This window comes from Lolium rigidum, chromosome 1 (genome assembly GCF_022539505.1).
Source record: "Lolium rigidum isolate FL_2022 chromosome 1, APGP_CSIRO_Lrig_0.1, whole genome shotgun sequence".
Taxonomy (NCBI): domain Eukaryota; kingdom Viridiplantae; phylum Streptophyta; class Magnoliopsida; order Poales; family Poaceae; genus Lolium; species Lolium rigidum.
The window spans coordinates 31,872,740-31,894,860 of NC_061508.1; the positions used below are offsets into that span (position 1 = coordinate 31,872,740).

At 42.9% G+C, this 22,121-nt stretch overlaps 1 protein-coding gene across 1 annotated transcript; it reads left to right on the forward strand.

The window, feature by feature from the left end:
• The first annotated feature begins 1,200 nt into the window (after positions 1–1,200).
• Positions 1,201–22,022, forward strand: LOC124706346 (ABC transporter C family member 13). The gene is made up of 34 exons (XM_047238011.1): positions 1,201–1,233; positions 8,957–9,121; positions 9,215–9,346; positions 9,590–9,690; positions 11,426–11,495; positions 12,468–12,722; positions 13,182–13,251; positions 13,639–13,699; positions 14,313–14,400; positions 14,839–14,957; positions 15,056–15,153; positions 15,401–15,467; positions 15,742–15,859; positions 15,947–16,063; positions 16,149–16,229; positions 16,306–16,560; positions 17,126–17,227; positions 17,301–17,368; positions 17,511–17,642; positions 17,722–17,869; positions 18,062–18,345; positions 18,416–18,563; positions 18,719–18,894; positions 18,961–19,072; positions 19,172–19,225; positions 19,609–19,731; positions 19,872–19,970; positions 20,082–20,174; positions 20,290–20,400; positions 20,475–20,636; positions 20,707–20,894; positions 21,020–21,209; positions 21,361–21,528; positions 21,730–22,022. The coding sequence occupies exons 1-34, from the start codon at positions 1,201–1,203 to the stop codon at positions 21,808–21,810; spliced, it is 4,269 nt and encodes a 1,422-aa protein (XP_047093967.1). The 3' UTR covers positions 21,811–22,022.
• Positions 22,023–22,121: the final 99 nt, after the last annotated feature.

Here is a 22,121-nt window from a genome sequence, read left to right on the forward strand (position 1 = left end):
GTTTGTGGGTGTGTCCTAACTCGATTGGTCTTTCCGAGTCAGCATCAATATCCACACGCTTTCACCATCTTTTTTGGAGGCAGACGGTGTGGATTTGACCCTTGCTGGTGTGTGATGTGATGTCTTGCTCTGCCCAAACGAGGAACAAAGGAGTAAATTTTTCTGGTTGGGGAAATGAATTCTATGTTCTTTAGTTGATGCATTGACAACTTTAACTTGCATAGAGAAAGACGACGGGGTTGGCCATTGTGTTGCACGAGTTTTAAGGGTATCTCCAACGGAACAACGCATTTCGAACACCTAAATTGTCTGCGCGCTTTCATTTCCGTCGGTCCACGGACGCCAAAAGGGTCGCTACGCTTAAATTATTCGTTTGCGTCGGGAGGCAACCCAGCGGCCCGACGCATTTCGTCCGGCGAGTTCGGCATGTGAAGAGCAAGAGGAAGAGATTTATATTTCTCGAGAATGATGTGAAGAGCAAGAGGCAGAGATTTCTATTCCTCTAGAATGCCGCTTGATATCATAGATTTTTACGGTAGACACGATTGAGATATTCATACTTCTAGGTAGAATCAATATTTTGAAATTAGTGTAACATGTTTGAATAAATTAAACATACAAACTGCGGAAAAATAAATTCAAACTTTTAAACTAGCTAGTTCTTCTTTGAAGGCCCCGCCTCGTCATCCTCACGGAGGCGCTTCCTGTCGTCACCTCCTGGGAAGAGGTGCTGGCGGTCGACGCGCCCGACGAGTTCGAGTCCCCCTCAGATGAGTGGTCATTGGGGTCTTTGTCGTCGTCCGTGAACGGATGATGCGCCTGCGCCCTTGTCCGGGCCCTTGCCTCCTTCTTTGCCGCCGCCGCCTCCTCCGCCTCCAGCCGTGTCCACCTTGCATCTTCATCCTCTTCCTTTTCCTCCTCCTCGTCCTGGCCATCGTGGCTAACAGCGTCCCCCTCCTCGACGACGGCCTCCCACTCCTCATCATGCCCGTCGTCGGTGACGGCACCCCCTCCTCCTCGCCGTCAGTCCGCGGGGAGCTAGAGCTACTCGGCGTGGAAGCTCTATCCCACCAATGCCACCATCCCGGCGGCTTCCCCTCGCTATCGATGTCCGGTGGCAAAGATAGGTTGCTCATGGCTTGAGATGAATGGCAGGCCGGTTGGAGATCTTTAGCGCAGACGCACAGATCTTATTGAGCCATGGGCGGGCCTATGTGTATTCATGGTATGCAGGTAAGTACCCAAAATATATGTCAAAATTTTCAAATTATTGGCACAGCTATCAATTAGCGTTACATTATATAAAGTCCAGTCCAAATATTGACAAGCATAGGTTGCTGTTCCAAATATTGACAAGCATAGGTTGCTGTTCTGCTGGCTTGAGTTAGTCGGCTTGTATTACCACGGTCCTGTGCTCAAATCCAGCTTTCCTCACATTTTTTCCCAATTTTCTTTGTATTTTTTATTTTGAATCCCCATTTATAAATTTCTGGGCCCGCCCATGTCAGGGGCAGGCCCACTTCAATTCAAGGGTATTACATTTGGAAAAATATACTTATATATGAATGTTCTAAGAAATATATAGAAAGTAGAACTTCCCAATTTTGACATGAATGTTGAAGTAGTTCTAATGGTTTGTATTGGGACCTTTTATTCATTGGGTCATAAGTTCAACCCCCATGTAAAGCATTTTATTCCTTATATTTTAGAAAACTTTTTTTCATTTATTTGTTGGTATAGAAAACTCATATAGTGTTTGTTCTACTCTTATATTTTTAAGCTAACTCCAATTATTAGAAATTTGTATGAATTTACATACTCAATGCTCTTATTTTGGTAAATTCATACATATGTTTCTCAAGCACAAATATCTTTTATTACGAGGGTTTCTCAAGAAAATATGAGATCTGCGTCATTCAGTATTTCACTCGTTCGTACTCAAATATGAGATATGTGTGATCACTAATTCGTATTCAAAGCATTTTATAATTTTGAATACTCGTACTCAAAATTCTGAGCCCGCCCCTGATGACAATGGCCTCTTCCTGCTTCCGGTGTCTTCTCCGCGGCGTGTGAGGGGCATCCTCTCAGCGTCGGGATCTAGGTAGCAAGATGTTGTCAGCCGGTAGTGAGATTGCTAGCAGTGTCGATGCCAATGACAAGTATACACATCTCTGGTAAAAATACAAGATCTTAGATCATGCAATGCCGACAAGGTTGCGTAGCTTTGCCTTGCTGAAGGTGGTGTGGTTTGAAATTCTTTATATAGATGAAAACCCCCAAAATCAAGCTATGCTATAACTTATGGGTAAGTAAAGGTTAACGGGCGGCAGAATAGAAATATTTAGCACTAGCTAGCATGTAGGCAGGTCAACTTGAGGCCGCGTAGTCAGGTTAGCTAGACGTGTTACGGTGCAGAGGTTGTTTTCTGGCCTTGTCGCCGCCGTGGGGGAGGTTATCTACCAAGCTACGAACGCAACCAAGCTCCTGAGTTACTAGGCATGCATGGGCTTGTACTGTTCATCTCCTTCCTTCCAAGTAACAGCTAATATGGCCTTAGATTATCAGTCGAGTTGCGGTGATCTCGCGGCCACGCAAAAGGCTTCGCTGCCGTTGCTCTACTGTCTCCAAGGACATGGTCTCACATGCATGCACAACGTTTGCTAAATGCTTGTGGCGTCGGACGGCATGGCTTTTCTTCTATGATATTGATTTACCTTCCGGGATGAATTTTCGAAAAAAGACAATTGGACTCTTATGGTAATTAATTTTTAGTATGATTTTCGCTGTGCTTAATATGAAAGATGTTCATTCTCCCTGGACGTTTATATTGTTTGGAACACAGGGAACGTTGCTCGAAATTAAACGGTGAAAATGTACCGACACATTTCCATCCCTATACCCTTCCTATGTTGAATGGCTATTCTTTAAAAGCAGATAAATATTCAACTAATTATGTGTTTGATCGCATAAATATTCTCTCTCTCTCCCCCTAATAAGTCGTGGATGCAGATCGTACTGTATCGGCAAAAACATGATTTAACCCGCACAAAAAAAGATACAACATGAAATAAGGACCATAATTGCGAGGTGCTGACTTAAGGTGCAGACAACTCGCCACGTGGCAACATCGGGTTAGAAAGTTGCCATCACACAACGTGTTTCGAAAATCAAGCGATCACTGCTTCGAAAGTTGATCACAAGATTTCTCACGTGCGCTCAATAGAAATCACGTAAAATAATACGTAAAACAAATAGCAGCCGATCAATTTATATAGAGAAAAAAAGTTGTTATTTTGAACTGTTCGTGAGAAGTTGTATTTTTACGTTTTCGCAGGTTCACATGAATGAATTAAATCATATACTCTTCGCAAGTTCATATAAGTAAAAAAAAAAAGGAGCACATTTTTTCCTCTTGGGGATGTCCTTATATAATTCACTATTCTATGCATCATCCTCATCATGAGGGAGGGGGAGGGGGTGAGGATTGAGTTGCACACGATTAATTTTGAGAAGAGACAACAAGAGAAGAATAAACTTGAAATTTATGAAAGGGAAGAGGAAGAACATACCCGTTAGTTTGTTACTCGCGAAATGTCGATAGAGGACTGGCTTCCTCTAGGAAAGGGGTCCGTACAAGGCCGAGAGATAGAGACTAGAGGAGGGTGCGGAAATGTGGAAATAGTGAGTGGGAATGCGGCTAGGGTTTACTGAGGGGTGATGTGGAGACTAGAGAGTAGGGAGTGAGTAGTGGGGTAAGTGTTCCATGCTGATATACGAGTAGACTTCACAATGAGGGTTATGGGTTTTCTATGTGGCCCTTGAGAAAGTGAGTCAACACTATACGGATTACAACTTACGAGTGGGCAAGGTATTACATCGACCGGCATCTAGAGGTCGAGGCAAATAATATCCCCCAAGTTTCTTCCCAGTTATCAGGATGGAGTGATGTGCCACCAATATATCAACACCATCACATTTTAGGTCGTTGTCTTTGTCGCACGCACAAATAAAACCTTAAATGTGAGAAAAACCAAACGATGAAGCTGACATTACTAACTACCCGGAAGGTGTAAAGGATTGTAGTGCAAGTGCTTTGGCATGTGGTTGGACTGTGTTTGTTGTTTGACAAGTAGAGTAAAAGTTTTTTCCGAAGAAAAAAACTTTGAGGAATAACTAAAAGACAAATTAAGCTTATTAAACCTATTTAAACCTACTGTTGCACATCAATCAACACTTGGGTGGTTCTACCTTCACCCCTGTGGGATCGAACCTCAAGCTATTTGTGTCCGCCGGTTTTGTACGCCCTGAGGGCATCTCCAGCGGCGCGACGCAAACGGACGCTGAGCGACGCAAACGGACGCTGAGCGACCGTTTGTGTCCGCCGTGACCGAAAATGCGTCGTGCACCACCTCCAGCGGCGCGACGCAAACTGACCGGGCCGTCCGCAGAGACGCAAACCTGGCCCAAATATGCGCCAGGTTTGCGTCTCGGCGGACGCTGCAAGGACGCGCAAAGTGTCTGCTCGGTCCTCGCACGGGCCCGCCTGGCAGCGGCACAACTGCTTCGTCTTCCGCAGCATTACTTCCGGGCGGCGCGCTGCAGCCTTCGCAGGGCCACGTTAATGGCGTGCCTCGGCTTCCGCGAGCGTGCGCAGCTAGTAGACGTTGCACTGGCAGGCCATTGAAGGCGATATGGCGTCGGAGCCTTTTAAATGGACGCTGCCGGCGTCCATTTCGACGACCAAACCATTGCCAAATCCCCCATTTTCCACCCCACCGACGCCAAGGGAAAGAAATGCTGGCCATTCCGCAAGACGAAGAACGACCAGGAGGCAAGCGGCTCGCGTTCCGGCAAGAAGGCAAGGGTCGGCCGGTACGTCCGCGTTGAGCTCGCGCGGCAGCTATGGGAGGAAAACCGGCTCGTGCCATGGCCGGACGCGAACTTGCCGGGAGGGGCTGGTACCCGAACTCGCGGCGCGTGCCGGTCCCCCCGTGCCGCGCGAGGGCCGAGAGCGGCGGGACGAGGTACGCCGCCGCCGGCAGATCTTGCCGCCGGATCTGCGGGAGGATGAGGCGTACGCGCTGAACTCCTACAACCGGATTTCATTCGGGACGTGGGAGTTCGACGCGCGCCGCCGCGCTGGCTACCTCGGCGACGTGGACTTCTTCGACCGAGAGATCGCCGAAGAAGAAGAAGAGAACGACGCCGAGGACGCGGACGACGAGGAGGACGCGGACGAGGACGTCCACATGGTCGACTACGACCACGACGACGGCGTGCCGGCGTGGGATCCGGAGACCCAGCCGCCGGACCTTTCTGAGGATGAGGCCATTGCCATGGCACTGGCCAACAGCGCGCAGGACGAGCTCAACGAGCTCGCTTTGTGGGAGGGGCTCGCTATCCAGCTGCGGGAGTCAGCGCTCGCGCGAGGGAGGCCGGCGACTCCTCCGGCTACGCCGACGCGGTCCAACGACCGCGCTCCGCCTGCTGCTCCGGCGTGGGATCCCTGGCCACAGCCTCCTGCCCATGCAGCGGTACCTCCTCCACCGCCGGCGTACGAGCTTCCATGGCCGACGCCGGAGTTCATTAACCTCGTCAGCGACGACGACCAGTAGGCAGCAGCAACTTTTAGCACGCCTTTATGGCTTTTTTATGTTATTTTTTAACGTAAATTATGGTTGCATGAATGAAAAAAAAAATTATGCGTCGCGCCGCTGGAGCCACCCCCGACGCAAACGGACGCCCGGACGATTTCGACCATTTCGGCCGATGCAAACGGACACGACGCGTCCGTTTCGACGTCCGAAATGCGTCGCGCCGCTGGAGATGCCCTGATGACCTTGTGAATCTTCAAGTTCCGTGACTGTGTATGCTGTGTTGTACATTGTGTTTGTTGGCTGCAATGTTTTGCTTGGATGAACTGTCACCCATGTGCTGTTTTTTTTATGTAACCATATATTTCACATTGATCATCACATAAGACAAATATTTGTGTCAAGCAACTTTGCACAAGGAAACTCACAAGAAGTAAAACTACAAGTTCACCCTTGGAAAAACCTATGCCTCGTCGAAACATCGTCCATCTTCCTCCACCGTCACCATGGTAGCGCTGGAAAAGAGGCGAACAACCGCCACACCTAGATCTGGGAGAGCACCATCGCATTCAATGATGCTTTTTGAGCCGATGAACCGTGTCGTCGCAGAGGACGAGCCTGAGACTTTGTGGCACGTCGGCCGGGGATCTTCCCCGTGGTCACCAGATCCCAGCGCCGCCATCTTCCCCAGACACAGTCGAAGAAGACAAACGCCGCCGCCTGGCGTCATCCTCACACCCAACTGCAAGACGCCACACATAACTGCAGCAGCCAACGCAACCGTCGCCCGCGAGAGTGCCGAACCCCAACCAACAAACACAAATCTCACCAGATCCTAAGACCGGCAAGAAGACCAGGCCACCTGCCCCCCGACGCCACCGGTTGAAGCGACGCCGAAATGGAGAAAAATCAGAGGCAAATTATTCCAACACGCCGCAGTCTCCTCCATAGAACAACGCCCCAAGGAAACACCTGGCTAACCCTAACTACTGGTCAGAGCCGATACTCCGGGGTCCTCACCCCCTCACGTTGCCGGAGCAGTCGATGGAGGAGGCAGGGACCGGCGGCTGGCCGCTGTAGTTCAGTGCAGAAATCGCCCCGTGTTCTTCTTTTTTTCTTTGTTGAGAAGAAAAACCAGGAACCATCAACGTTTGGCATGGGCCGTAGTCAGCTACTCGTTACCACAGCCCACGGGACCATCCTCGACCTGGCCGGTTGTACATATGTACGTCGGGCCGAGATAGTGGGCTGCTCGTCGGAAGTCTGGATCTGGGCCTGGATCCTTCTGTTTGTCCCATTCCTCGCTATAAAATACGCGGCACATGAGCGAGCGAGAAGAAGACAAAGGACGATCCAAACAAAGCCCAAAAGGTGACACATAAAGCTGGCAAAAGCAAAGCCCACTGCCCGCAAAGCGGACGCCCGCGTGCTTGGTGCGTGCGCGCACGTCCGTCATCGGCCTTTCGCTAGTGCGGCCGCTGCCTTCTCTTTCCCGGAAGAAAAAGACGACGCTAGCCAAAGCCACCTTTGCTGTGTATGACATGCGGGCCCTGCTTCGCGGGGAGCCCACGCTTCAGTGGCTTCCGACGAGGGAGGAGATCGCTGCCTGCCTGCAGCAAAACCCCTCGGCTCCGGCGGCGCACTAAATGTGTGTGCGCGAGTCGAGGAGAGGGAGAAGGTCGATACGCTCCACACTTGTCTGCTCCACTCCGCTCACCGCCGCCCTGGTTCGAGTCGCGCTCGCGGATTCGTTGGGCTCGCGGCGGCCGCCGCCCGCCGCCGCCATGGACTTCCTCTGCCCTGGCGATCCCACGGTGAGACTCCCTAAACCCCTCGCGACGCGACGCGCCGCCTTCGCTGCGCCGGATTTACTTTTGTAAAGAGTCGACCGGAATGCGGGTTTTGATCAGGACGCGGCGGTGGTAATGATTTTTTTTTTTTGGGGACGATTTCGATGCAGGTCTGGAACGGGAGGCGGTTCGCTCCGTGCTTCGCGGATTTATATCCTTTTGCTGACCTTCTACTTCGCTTTTTCCTGCTGCTCACCCGATGCATGTGGCGATCGTGAATTGTTTTACTATGTGATTATGTTTTTTTGTTGGCTTGCTGTTCCTTAATTTTCTCGGCGTCCTCGCACGGTTCTGGGGCTCGGCGGGAACGTGGTTGCCACCGTCGCCGTCGTCGCGCACTTCATCGCCAACAGGAACGCGCCAACAACTGAGGTACTCACATTTGGCCCAGAACTGAAAGACTGGCGACTTAATAATCTCCCTCCACCTCAATTTTTATGATCCCCGTACCCTTTTTTAGCCGAGTCCTCAGCCTCCAGCAACTAGAGCCGCATCATTTTGTTCATTATGCTCTCATAACTAGCTCTCATACAAGCTTAGTGCAATTACTAATTTGCTTGCTCATGAGGTGTCTAAAGCCTAAAGGTAGTGACAAAGACATCGTTTATGATTGGTGGGACCTGTCAATGGTATGGTTGCAAACTTTTAAAGTGCTGGATGGCACAACATTTAATGGATACAATGTTGACAGATGTTGATGATTTTGGAACAACAATCACCCAACGAGGTTAGAGTATAGAGATGGAATTTTCTTACTTTTACCTGGAAATGTTGAACAATATAGATGCAAAGCTGTATTGATTCCGGCCTGTTCAAAACAGACCATACAAGTTGTCTTGGATGACCAAGCTTCAGTACTTTAGTCATCCATTGTACGTCGAATGAGTAAAATAAAGGGAACACTTACTATATATAATTTCACTAAATAAAAGTTTCCCGTTTTATATTGTTACATACGTAATAATTAGATTGCTTCCCAAGGAACAGTTGGTTGAAGTTGAGGTTCAGTTAATCCTATATAGTATGCTGAATGCTGAATGGCCAGGTCTACATTCAGTGGGTGTTCTGCAACTACATGTACTTCAGAACTCACTCAAGGTCTTTGTAGGTGGTTTTTCTATACCAACTGGAGGAAAGATATGTTGTGTTTGTTTAAATAAGTGATAACTCCTCAAATGTTGCTGAAGTTTAGTCATCAAACTCATTGTTAGCAAGAGTTCAAGTAGCTGGCTGTACAATTATGATGCAATATACAAGTTAATGTATTCTCATTGACTAATAAAAAGATCCTAGGATCCTACACGAACCAAAGTAGCTTCAGATAAGAATGTCTGTTAGCATTATGTCAACATACTAATTCATATTCTAAGGATCTGGAGAAGCAATAGGGGCATTTGCTTATTTGCAACAATGGTTATAGTTGACTATTATTGCATTGCCATTTAATTATATACTCTTTCTCTCTGCCATGTTCTATCAAGCATAGTAAATTTGGCCTACTTTTTTCAGAATGTCAGGAGACGTTTGCTAGAGAAGTTGTTTGTATTTGGCCTACCTAGCTTTGCAGCCTGCCTTTCTTTGCTTGGGTTAGCTGTGCTTGTAAAGAAGAAAGTTGAAGGCATAGATGTCCCAAATCATGAATTATTGTTCAGATGCTCCCAGTTTCTTGCATGGGTAAGAAGTCCATTACAGTAAGGATTTGCTGCTCTTTCTTTCCAGTCATATGAACAAACGAGTAAAAACCATTATAGTTTGTCCTTTGAATAGGTATCTGTCAGTCTTGTCTCTGCCAATGGACTTTTGTTCGAAATACTCTATAACCCATTCATCTGCATCTGCTGGATGTTGAAGATTCTACTAGAGATACCTCATTTGCAATACACACTCACAGTAATAAAGGTATTCCATGCTACTTACAATCTTGCTTCATTTCCCTTCGCGCCATGCTTATTTGATATGGATACAAATTACATCACTCTTGTCTACTATTTTGCGCCGCATTATGATAACCTATTAATTCTCTGCCCATTCTAGTGTTTCTTTAGCTGGAACGCTACTGCAAGTTGCATATAAATTGACATGAAATGGCAGCTACACGAAATAGAAGAATCTAGTTTATGTTCTATTTTGGTTTCATTACAGGCAATGTCATATTTTACGGAGATCCTCTCATTCTCGACATCAATTACATTTGGACTTTTTCTTATTGTTGCAACTGCAGCAGGCCGATTATGCAACAAAAGGTACTCGGTTTGTAACTACCTCCAACAGAGTATTACTTTTCATCTCTTTAATCCTTTTTTTATTCTTAGCGACTGCTGAAGTTAACTACTAGCCCAAGTGCCAATATATAACTTAAAACTGTTTAAGATCAACGCCACTCTGGACTCTCTCTTTCAGTCCCAGGTTGCCTTGATGCGCATGGAGCTCCTTCAGCTAGTTGATGTCTGTGTCGAGGAGGCGTCTCGCCCACTTCGTGAAGAGGTGGCAGCTCTCAAGCTGTTGTTGGCGTGTGCTGGTGTTTCTGTGGAGCCGACTGAGGCATGTCCTTTTGTTGGTTCGGGGCTCGCCAAAGCGCAGGCTTCGGTCGCGCTTGACTCCTCCGTGCAGAAGTCGGTGGTTGAGGAAGAGCACCTCCACGGTTGTTTCTCTCCTCGTGGCCCATCATCACTCCCTCACGAGTCGTCTGCCTCTGAGTGCGAGGGCATGGACATGATTGCGGCTCAGTCGATTGACCTTGAGTTGAGTGATGTTGCCGACACACCTGTCTCTCTCTCTCGCATGAGTCCGGCGAACAGGTGGTTGCTAAGTCAGGAGTGTTGACACATGTGCCTCCATCCTCTCCACCGCAGTCGGAGCCTTGCCAGTCGCCGCAACCTGTTGTGTTGGCTGACTCTAAGTGCGAGGACATAGACGAGTTCTTGGCTCCGGTGTTGCAAATCACAGAAGAGCTACATGAGTTGCGTGGGGATTCTCCCGGGGCGTTTCCGTCGGCGTTGTGCTCTTTTGAGACCATGGAGGTGGCCACAACACCCTCTCCATCGCAGTCGAAGCCTTGCCAATCCCTCGCCCCTTTGGACCATGGAGCAGTGCTGGTTCCTAGCTCAGATGCTCTTTTTGCAAAGGAGCTTTGTGGTTTGCTTGCTAGTTTGGAGGCGGCTAGCCCTGGATATGGCAGGGAAATTGCCTGCGTCTTGGCAGGTAAAGCCTCAGAGGACATGATCAAGAAGGTGGAGAAGTCTCTTAAGAAGGTATCTATTAGAAGGATAAGGAGGAGAGCCATAACAAGAGAAGTTTGAGAAACTATTTAAGTGATGGACTCATTTTGGGTTGTCACATCCTTTTAGTGGGTCTTTTTTGCGATGTTGTGGTTTTTGGTTGTCGGTTCTAGTTGGTTCTCTTGTGGGTATGCTCTTGGTGTGGGCTTTGCCCTATTGTTGTAGGTTTTCGCTCGGTTTTCTCCTAAAAACTCAGCATCTTCTTCTTAATTAATAGATGGGGCAAAGCTTTTGCCTCCGTTAAAAAAAAAAAAAAAAACTTAAAACTGTCAATATTCTTCAGCTGGAAGTTTACCTAAAATTTCAATGCTTTAGGTATTAGGAGTTATATTTGGATCTAGCCATGTTTTATCTCAACATGCAACACGTATAAATAACTTATGCTTAGTCGTTTTATCAGTTCACTCATGTACTTAGTTTTTGTCATGCTTCATTTGATTCATGTAGTTACTAAAATGAGGCAAAATTGAACTTCAACTGTAGTTTGTTTTGGATCCCTGCTGGCTGTATCCTATATTCCTGTTGCATTTCTTAATTCGAGGATTTCCCTTTAATCTAGGAATGTTAGAATTTTGTTTTGCCAAGCTGCAACGTAGCTACTTCTTTGAATAACTTCCCCTCTGTTGTTTCTCATCATTATGGATTTCACTGAGCCTGATCCTCAGAAGTCCTGTAAACTGTGTACTGTGTTCTCTTGCAGAGAAGTGAACTCTATCGAAGCTCCACTCATTCTGAACAATGAAAATTCTGAGACTGAAAGCACAAACTTGGTATGCTGTTTTTAGTAGCCTTTTGGGGTTTCTGTTGTACATTCAGGATGTGTGCATTTTCATTCCATTACACAAGAGCCAAGTCATAATTCTGCATTGGTTATGTTATTACTGCATATTTTTGCCTAATCTTGTGTAGTTAGTGTTAGTTTTATTGGCATAACAATGTATGGGATCTTTGTTTTGCGTGCAACTGATCTGTGTCATACAAATGGCATCCCTATTTTGGCGCAGGTGCCAAAACCTAAAATATAAATATCTGAGAACCCCAATTGGCAATAGTAATGCTGACAAAGCTTACAAGTTTTGGCTGGATTGTGTATTTGTGCTGACCTGGAAGGAATAGCTGAATCAATATTAAGGTTACACCAACCTATTTTTTTTCCTCTAGAAAACACAAAGCTTGTGTATCGATGCATTGATAAAATGAATTTTGATTACGAGCCTAAGACAAGGCCAATACACCCAAACCACTCAAGACAAGAGCAGAATCAACTGCTGTGAGACACATGTTACAACCAATACCACAAAACTATCCTCGGCCTACATGCCAACCACACGAGCACATAGGGCACCACAACCCACCAAAGCCAAAGGAGGGAAAAGAGATAACCAATTATGCGAACGAGGGCAGAACCGGGACGCTCCCGCTTTGGAGAATCAATGGCGCTGCAAACCGCAGGACTCGCCTCAAATCCGCCAACCACCATTGGTGTCCTTAATGCCGTACCTCTACGCACCGCCAACCTATTATCCAGCCCTGCAAACATGTTCCTCTAAATGACCATGCCAATATGTTATGTATTACTTTGATGTGGGAGCGAATATTGCACCTGCTAAGCTACAGAATGCCATATGCGTTTACTTTGGGTTGATTATTTACAACTCGAACACTGGTATTTCCTTTCTGTTAACAAAATAAAAAGGCCAGGTTCTGAATTTCTCTATATGCTTTTTGTGCTGTCCTTTCAGGTATATAAGCACCACAATATCTGGGAACTGTTGACTTTTAAGTCTGTTAATCCAATGATGGACATTGGTATCACAAGACAACTTGATTTCGCAGATCTACTTGAATTACCTTCTGAGCTCAGAGCTGATTCTTGTTATGACAAACTTCTGTCTTCATGGACTGCTGAACATCAAAATCATCATGCTGATCCATCTCTACTTAGAGCTATGTTTCACGCTTATGGATGGATTTACTTACGTTTGGGCATGTTAAAGGTACTTTTTAAAATAATTTCAGAAATTGTTAAGGAAATGTTATACTCCGTAGAAGAACTTGGGTAAATGTATGCTGTATATATGAATTGGGGTGCAGGGTTATAATTTTATAAATGGAGAGATTTACGATACAAATGTAGATGATCATTTTCTGCAATCCCCTTCTATAACGATGTTGTGTATGTGACCAGACTGACCAAGTGACGACAAAGACACTATCAGTTTTATTACTACTGAAAACTCCATGCACTAAATGCTGTGTTTATCAAATTGATATGTATCTTGGGAGACACACCTTCATTATGGGTGGATGGGGTGGGAGTGGGTATTCGGTTTATACTTTCCATTCTTTTGAATAAATGCTGCCAAACTTAACATTTAGAAAATTGGAATTGGCCCTTATACATTCTTACATACTATTCGTCTTCTAATACATTATCATAATTTCTAATCATGCAGGTGATAAATGACAGTATCAGTTTTGTTAGCCCACTGCTACTCAACAAGTTCATAAGGCTTATTCAACAAGGTGTTTCTTCTCAAAAGTCGACAAGGCTTGCTATAAAATATTCTAAGGAAAATAATGACCGTACTACTTTTTTGGCACTAAAACATACACTACACACAGTTTTCTCAAGTATTTTCTTAGTTTGCCTCACATTGATGGTTCAGAAAAACCAAAGACCACCAGCAAGCATTCTTACAAGCTTTTGAACAAAAAAGTATTTAGGATTCTGCCGGTAGTTCTTGTAGAAGATTCTATAATATATTGGGAATAAAGTAGGGTATCTTCCAAAAACTACGGGATATTTGAATAATGATTCATATCAAAGTAGTATCCACTTTACTGGTTTATTTGTGCCCTTTTAGCAATGTAAACAAACCAATCTGGCATTTCATACATTTCTCTCATCAGGTTCTGTTGGCATGGATGGATATACTATTGCCATTTCTCTAGGATTGACTTCAATTATCAAGTAAGCATTCAGTTCAGTTTTGGACGAAATGAACTTTCAATTAAAAATTTACAAATTGCACAAGCCTTTTAGTCACATACAGACAGTGGCAGGTGTTAGGCATTATGGTCTTCTCCCATATTATCTTCTGAATAATGCTGCATCACATTAACACTTGTTAGTCTTGTACATGTAGAAAACCTCTCAGGCTAACAGAATGTTAGCCTTGTACAGCTCTTTCTGTTTTCTTCTCCTTTCTTTTTTGCCTTTTGCTCTGTAGCCTTGCTACGCGCTTGTTCTACCCGTCTTTTGACGGTTTCCTCAAAGCGTGTGTTCGAGAAAAAATAAGGTCGCGTACATGTACATTTTGGTGCTGCTTAGCTAAATTGGTTACCCCTGAACTGGAATAAGTATGATAGTGAAGATGACTTTACCAGTTATGATTTCTAATCTTCCTTTGTACTATGAGTATGGTTTTTCCTTGTTATAATGAGCATGCTAAACAGTGACACGGCATAGAGGTTCTGACCTTATTAGAGCATTATCTTTCCAAAAATGGTGGTAACTCAGTTCTGTCTTCTCAAATCTAATTAATTAACTAAATTTTATTCAATTTTGGTTTCCTGTTCGCAAGGTCATTTTTGGATACCCAGTACTCATTTCGTCTAGCAAAGCTCAAGTTGATGTTACGATCAAGTATCATGGGAATAGTTTACCAGAAGGTACGCCCGTCCCTAATCTGTACCTTTTGCTATCATTCCTTCAGAACAGAAAAGAAAAAAGCAAAGAACATCGCAGCCAGCTTGCATTTCCCAATAGTTACTTACACTGGCCTTGGGCACATGCTACTAACAGGATTTATTCATTGGTATGCACTTCCCATTAATGATAGAAATCTGTCAGATTAGACACCTAGATTTCCGCTGTTCAATATGGAGCCAACTAGTAGTTTGTATGATAGTTTATGCTTGTCTAGACCAAACATGTGACAGTGTACAACTGCGGTAGTATATTTTCTGTTGTTGGCTGCTGCTGTAGAATGCCTTCTTCCTATCTGATTCAACACTGTTCCTAACTTCCACTGTAATGACTTGAAGCATCATTCAAATATTACCTGACTTACCTTTGTTCCTTTTCAATTTGGATGGACCTTAAAAAAGTGCCTATGCCTCAGTGTATCTGAGCGTTCTAGGTTCTCTGAAGGAGAAATACAGACCTTCATGTCTGTTGATGTTGACCGCACAATTAACTTATGTAACAGCCTTCATGATGCTTGGAGGTATATTTTTCTCTACCAATGATAGGCTATTAATGCCTTTTATATGTTTGCATCACCTTTATTTAATGGTGGGATTGGACACCTTGGTGTTTGGCTAGCTTGCCTTTGCAGATTGGACTTGCTCTTTACCTATTGTATACACAAGTAAATTATGCATTCCTATCTGGACTTGCAATAACAATCATACTAATACCAGGTATTGCTATATTTTTTAATTGTTTACCGTGAATTAGATTTCTGTACATCTTGAGAGACTTGGCAGGTCATGCATCCCCATTATTATGTGTGTAGTCTGTAGATCATATATATGCCTCTATATCTGAATCATTGATGAGAAATGCACCTATGCCAGTGTGTACACATATAAATGTGCATATTTCAATCATTACTTCCAAGATTTGTGTTCAAATCATATATCACCAACACACTACTATATTATACAGTGAACAAGTCAATTTCTACAAGGATTGCTACTGCCACGCAACAGATGATGAAGCAAAAAGATGAGAGGTGTGATAAGCCGATAAGCAATTCATCTATTACTGTTATAGAACAAAGAAACAATCCTTTTCTTTCTCATGTTCTCATATTGTTTCCTTCCATCGACATATTTGAGAACACCATAAGATATTTGCTTGCCTGTAATTAGCATAAACTATTGTCTACATTGAATAATAGGAATCGAAAAGAAAGTTCAAGTAATTGTGCAGAAATTGCCTAAGTAGACACAATGGATGTTATAATTTAACTATAATAAAGTCCACTGGCATTTCTTTATGGACAGGATAAGTTGTGCAGGAGAACTCTTAGCACACATTAGAACAGTGAAGATGTATAGCTGGGAGAAACTTTTCACCCAACGCTTGAAGAAAAGAAGAGAATTAGAAGTGACGCATCTTGCGGTGTGCAATTGCTCATTACCAATTTTTGTTTTTTAACAATTCACATTTTTTGGCACTGGAACTCACAAGCACTTCTTTTCCCGATAGACTAGAAAATATCTGGATGCATGGTGTGTCTATTTCTGGGCAACCACACCAACGTTATTCTCCCTTTTCACCTTTTCCATATTTGCAATAATGGGTCACTCGCTGGATGCTGCAACGGTAAAACAATACCTTGAATTGTACGGAGTACTTTGAGGATACTATCAGCGTGACAAAAAGTCCTTACATGGATTCTTTCTTACAGGTCTTCACCTGTGTCGCACTCTTCAACACATTGATATCCCCATTAAACTCATTCCCATGGGTTATTAACGGGATGATTGATGTAAGTTAGATGCCATCTGTTATTGTAATGCTAGATGTGTTTCTATTGCTGTAACATCTGTATTCTAACATTGCAGGCTGTTATATCTAGTAGGAGACTGCGCAATTATTTGTCTTCTCCAGAGCATTGCTCTTCTGAGTTGATGGCATCAACTGATGTTGCAAAGGATGACGTTCAAAGAAATACTGAAACAATTTATGATCCCACAGCTGTTGTCATCAGGAATGTATGTTGTTCATGGTCTAATCGCTCAACTGCTGAGCCCAACATTATTCTCAGAGACATATCTCTACAACTACCAAAAGGCCTTTTCATTGCAATCGTAGGCGAGGTGATTTTGAAATTATATGGCTGTCTACTTACGGAAGTGTATTTGATTTGATGGAGATAACACATATTGAAAAACAAACTCCCTCCGTTTTTATATGTAATGCCACTTCGTACTTTGACCAATAAAATATAAATTATATGAGACCAAAAATATATTGTTGGAAACATCTTTCAAATATGAATCTAATGATATATTTTGATGACATATAATGATATAACTCACATTTTTTTGGTCAAATTGTCAGTCAAAGTTCTACCTCAAAATGTGTTGTGGCCTTATATTTTGGGACAGAGGGAGTATTTGAATTTGCAATACTACTACCAGAGCAACCTTCTTAAATGTTCACTACCCACACTTGTTTCTTTCCACCAGATTTATCTTTTCTATGAAACATCTATAATGAAAAATTAAGTTTGATTTGGAAACTAAGTGTGATGTGGAACTTCAATAAGACTTTCGGTTAATCACCTTAGTGTCCTACAAGGAATAGAAGTCACCACTCTTGTATAACTGCATGGAAATTGCAGTTATTTTCTGTTAATTGGAAAAAAATGTTGATTTTCAGGTTGGTTCGGGCAAGTCATCTTTGCTGAATTCTATTATTGGGGAAATGTCTATCATCAGTGGTTCTATCAACACATGTGGTTCGATTGCATATGTACCACAGGTTGTGCTTTATGATTTGGAAATTCCTTAACCGTTGGATGGCACAAAACTAAAGTGTCATTGATATTTTTTAGGTACCTTGGATATTATCTGGTTCTTTACGAGATAACATTTTGATTGGAAAAGGATTTGATACAAAGAGGTAGATTATCTTAATGTTAGCTTTACTAGAAGTCACTTCTTTTGCTTATACTGTTTCATTTGTTCTTCTTTCTTTAAAAAATGAGTTAACTATATTTATTGTTTCTTATATTTTAGTATCCCGTGTTGCAACATTCATGCAGATATGAAGAAGTAATACAGGCATGTACCCTTGATGTCGATATCTCAGCAATGGTTGGCGGAGATATGTCACACATTGGAGAGAAAGGTCTCAACTTATCTGGAGGACAGAGAGCCCGTCTAGCATTGGCAAGGTCATATCTAAAAACAATGTGCAGTTGAGAGTGGAAAGTTCAGAGTTGTCTTACTAACACTATGATTGTACACTTGCAGGGCTTTGTATCATGACTCTGATATATACTTGTTTGATGATATACTTAGTGCAGTTGACTCACAGGTTGCTTCGTGGATCCTGGAAAAAGCCATTATGGGACCACAAATGAAGCAAAAAACACGATTATTAAGCACTCACAATCTCCATGTAAGTAATCTCACCCAAACAGATTGTAGCATGTTGCTTCTAAGTTCTAATATAAATGTCTATATCATATTTAAAGCACTACCTGGTAGTGAGGAGTAATGAACTGTATGTTGAAAAAAGAATTTGAAATGATAACAAGAAAACTAATGAACACTGTTTCTCTAAAAACAACGTTGTTTCCTTTTTCTTCAGGCCATTTCCGCTGCAGATATGATTGTGGTCATGGCTAATGGATTTGTAAAGTGGTTTGGTACATCGGAATGTTTCTTGGCAACTCCACATTCAACAATATCTGAGCCAGATAGTTCACATGCTTTCTCAGCAACAATTTCACAAAAAGATAAAGGACCAAGCACCTCTGAATTCATAACTAAAGATATGCTTAACAATGATTCAGTGGTTGATGAGGAGGAAAAAAGTGATCAGGCTGAAGCAGAGGCCAGGAAAGAAGGCATGGTTGAGCTTATTGTGTACAAGTGAGTTGTTCTGCAGAACTGCCGATTCATGTCATTAAATGAAAGCTTTTTAATCTTCCTATTTGTACAGAAAATATGCAACATTTGCGGGATGGTCAATGGTACTTCTAATATTTTTAAGTGCATTCCTGATGCAAGCATCTCGTAATGGGAACGATCTTTGGTTGACTTACTGGGTTGATACCAGCACAGGTACCAAAAATACAAGATTTTATCTGGTAAGAACGCTCTCTATCTAAGTGAAGTGAGTTTAAACACTTGTCTATAACTGGTCACACTTCTGTGTGAAATAATCTCCATGTGTGTGAATTAATGAAATAAATAAGATGGTATGCACATTCTGTTGATTCAAGATTTTGATCTTTATGTGCAGACTATCCTTGCTGTGTTTGGAATAATCAACTCCCTTTTCACATTGGGAAGGGCATTTTCTTTTGCATACGGTGGCCTATGTGCAGCAATTCAGATACATGCTGATCTTCTCAGCAATCTCATCGGTGCCCCAGTTTCTTTTTTTGACCAAAATCCCAGTGGACGAATACTGAATAGGTTAGTATGTCAGTTATGTTCAGTAAGCTCCGAAATGCGGAAACGTAAAACTTTATGAATTTCCAGATTATCGTCAGACCTCTACGCTATTGATGATTCTCTTCCATTTATCCTCAATATATTTGTGGCCAACTTCTTCAGCTTACTTGGCACTCTTGTTGTCTTGTGCTATTCACAGGTAAATATGTAATGGTCTTAATATAATTCTGATGTGGTCAGTACTCTATTCATACAAATTAATTCACTTATCTTGTAATGCATGAACATTGCCATGCAGGTTACATTCCTACTCATCTTAATTCCCCTCTGGCTTATCTACAGCAAAGTGCAGGTACTGTAACATCCATTTATTTTTTCATTAATGACTTAATTAGTTTTAGTTCTTCCTTTTTCTAGGCTTTGATCCTTCACATCTTACTTTAAAAAAATCTGCTCACCAAATATTGTTAATGCATGCTATGTAGTGAAACTGATAATTGACTTGGCTCTTACGGCATCAGCTATGAAGTTCTATACCATAGCATACCTTTCAGGAGACCCTTCCACAAAACTGAAAAGTGAATGTAAAATGAGCTCATGTGCAGCTCATTGTTGTCAGCCTAAATACATTTACAATGTGGCATCTGATTCTTTATTTTTTTTATGTAGTTCGTATGACTTGTCTCACTGCACACATGCTGTACTTTTGGAGAAAAACACTAATGTGCTGTGCAGTTCTATTACAGGTCGACATCACGTGAAGTAAGGCGACTTGACAGTGTTGCCCGCTCACCTATCTATTCATCTTTTACAGAGATACTTGATGGTTCATCAACAATAAGAGCATTTCAGAAGGAAGTATGTTAATCACATCTAGACTATTGAACATGGAGTTACCAGAACACTTGCCTTCATTTGATCCTGGCTGTTAGAACACTAACGCTCTAGTGACCTGTGTTGGTATGGTTTGTGCAAGATACTGACTGTTTAATACACAGGGATTCTTCTTACAGCGATTCATCCAACATCTGACACTATATCAGAAAACATCCTACTCTGAGCTTATGGCTGGTCTGTGGCTCTCATTAAGACTCCAGGTAGCCTTTTCCATGTGATAATAACTTCATCTTCTGTTATGAAATCATGGACCTTTCTCTATCAGTTAGGCCTACTGGACAGTCAATGCAGTAACCAGCAAATCACTTCAGTTGTTGGCAGGGTCAATCATTTTGTTCATTGCTGTAATGGCCGTCGTTGGCTTCCATAACAACTCGAATGTTAACTTTGTTACACCCGGATTGGTAAGTACTACATGAAGAAAATACAAACTTCAGGCTTAATATTTTACATTTCCACTCCTGTTGAAAATATTGCTTTCAACTACATAGCGATTAAGGATGAAGAAATTCACTGCAGGTAGGCCTGGCGCTATCATATGCAGCACCTTTTGTATCGCTGTTGAATGGCTTCTTGACCACTTTTACAGAGACAGAGAAGGAAATGATTTCTGTTGAGAGGGTTGTTGAGGTAAAAAAAACAAAACATATTTTAGCTGTTAGTGACAAGCCTATTTTTCTCTAATAATTCGATAATACTTGCAGTATGTTGGTATACCTCAAGAAGAACTCCAGGGATCAGAATCTCCTCACAGAAGTTGGCCAACAGAAGGGAAGATTGAGTTTGAGCATGTAACTCTAAGGTACAAAGCGGATTTACCACCTGCTTTGAATGATGTCTCATTCCATGTTGAATCTGGCATGCAGGTACATTACTGCCTGAACATTCTTGTCGAATCATTCAGAAAACAACCATTAAACTGTCCTGGTTTATTAGGTTGGGATAATAGGAAGGACTGGAGCAGGAAAATCCAGTATACTGAATGCACTTTTCCGTTTAGCTCCAATCTGCAACGGCCGCATCTTAGTAGATGGCTTTGATGTGGCCAAAGTTGCTGTCCGAGATCTCCGTGGGCATTTTGCAGTAGTGCCCCAGAGTCCGTTCTTGTTTGATGGTTCGTTGAGGTAAACTGCTGTTCCCATTTCTAGCTTCTACTGTTTTCACGGTTGAATTTGTTGTATATTTGGAGGAAAATCAGAAGAAACGCATGTCCAACATTCTAAGTTTTAGTTGATGATGTCCACTGCAGGGAGAACCTAGACCCTTTCAGTATAACAACAGATCTGAGGATATGGGAAGCCCTTGAAAAATGCCATATGAAGGCAGAGATCGAATCAATAGGAGGACTCGATATCCATGTGAAGGAAAGTGGTGGATCCTTCTCAGTAGGCCAGCGACAACTCCTATGTCTCGCCCGTGCCATCCTAAAATCATCCAAGGTATACTACTTTACGGTTGCAACGGTACATGTACTACATTGGCATTTTGAAGCCTTGTGCAATTTTCATCAGCAGTAAAAGCTTATGGTAGATGTTAAGTTGTGTGCCTTGTAGTTGCTAATAGAAGTTAAACCTGTCAATGACTCTACAGGTTCTTTGCCTTGATGAGTGCACAGCCAACGTTGATAATCAAACAGCATCCCTGTTACAGAATACTATTTCTGCTGAATGCAAAGGCATGACAGTGCTCACCATAGCCCATCGTATTTCAACGGTGATGAAGATGGACAATATTCTGGTTCTTGATGACGGCAAACTGGTAAGTCGTGCTATTATGTTATTATAACTTCTCAGTAATGAGATTAATCAGGAAGTCGAATCTAGACACAGTAAATACTTAATGGAAATGAAACAACAGTAACATAAGTCAGACACCACCCTTATACTATGTTCAGATCACTAACTGCCTTTCACTCATCCAGCTAGCATAATTATTTAACTCTATTTCCTCCACATTTAGGTTGAAGAAGGAAACCCAGAGGTTCTTATGAATGACAGATTCTCAAGATTCTCCCGATTTGCGAAGGCATCTACAATGTGATCCCATGAAAATGATGTGCTACTCTGTTATACCAGGAGAGACAGTAGGGCTTAGTGGTAGCTCATTTTGATCACTAACAGGGGTACCTTATTCTCCGATGAGCAAATTCACATGGTAGTTGATTAGCAAACAGTGATCAACAGCTTTTCTTGGAGACCTTGTGATTATTTAGCTTGTGGACTGATTGAGCATTAACACGATGTTTGCTGATATGGATTTAGGATGGGATCAACAACATTCTACTATCCCAACAGAGTAAAATGATTTCACAAAAAAAAAAAAAACGAACAAGGTAAATTACTCACAAACCA

Excerpts from the sequence above, each read along its gene's own strand:
- LOC124706346 (XM_047238011.1), top strand. The coding sequence starts at position 1,201 with ATGGGCGGGCCTATGTGTATTCATGGTATGCAG. Across the intron at positions 16,064-16,148 it reads ACTCGCTGGATGCTGCAACG|GTCTTCACCTGTGTCGCACT; the intron begins GTAAAACAATAC and ends TCTTTCTTACAG. Across the intron at positions 18,895-18,960 it reads AGTGGACGAATACTGAATAG|ATTATCGTCAGACCTCTACG; the intron begins GTTAGTATGTCA and ends ATGAATTTCCAG.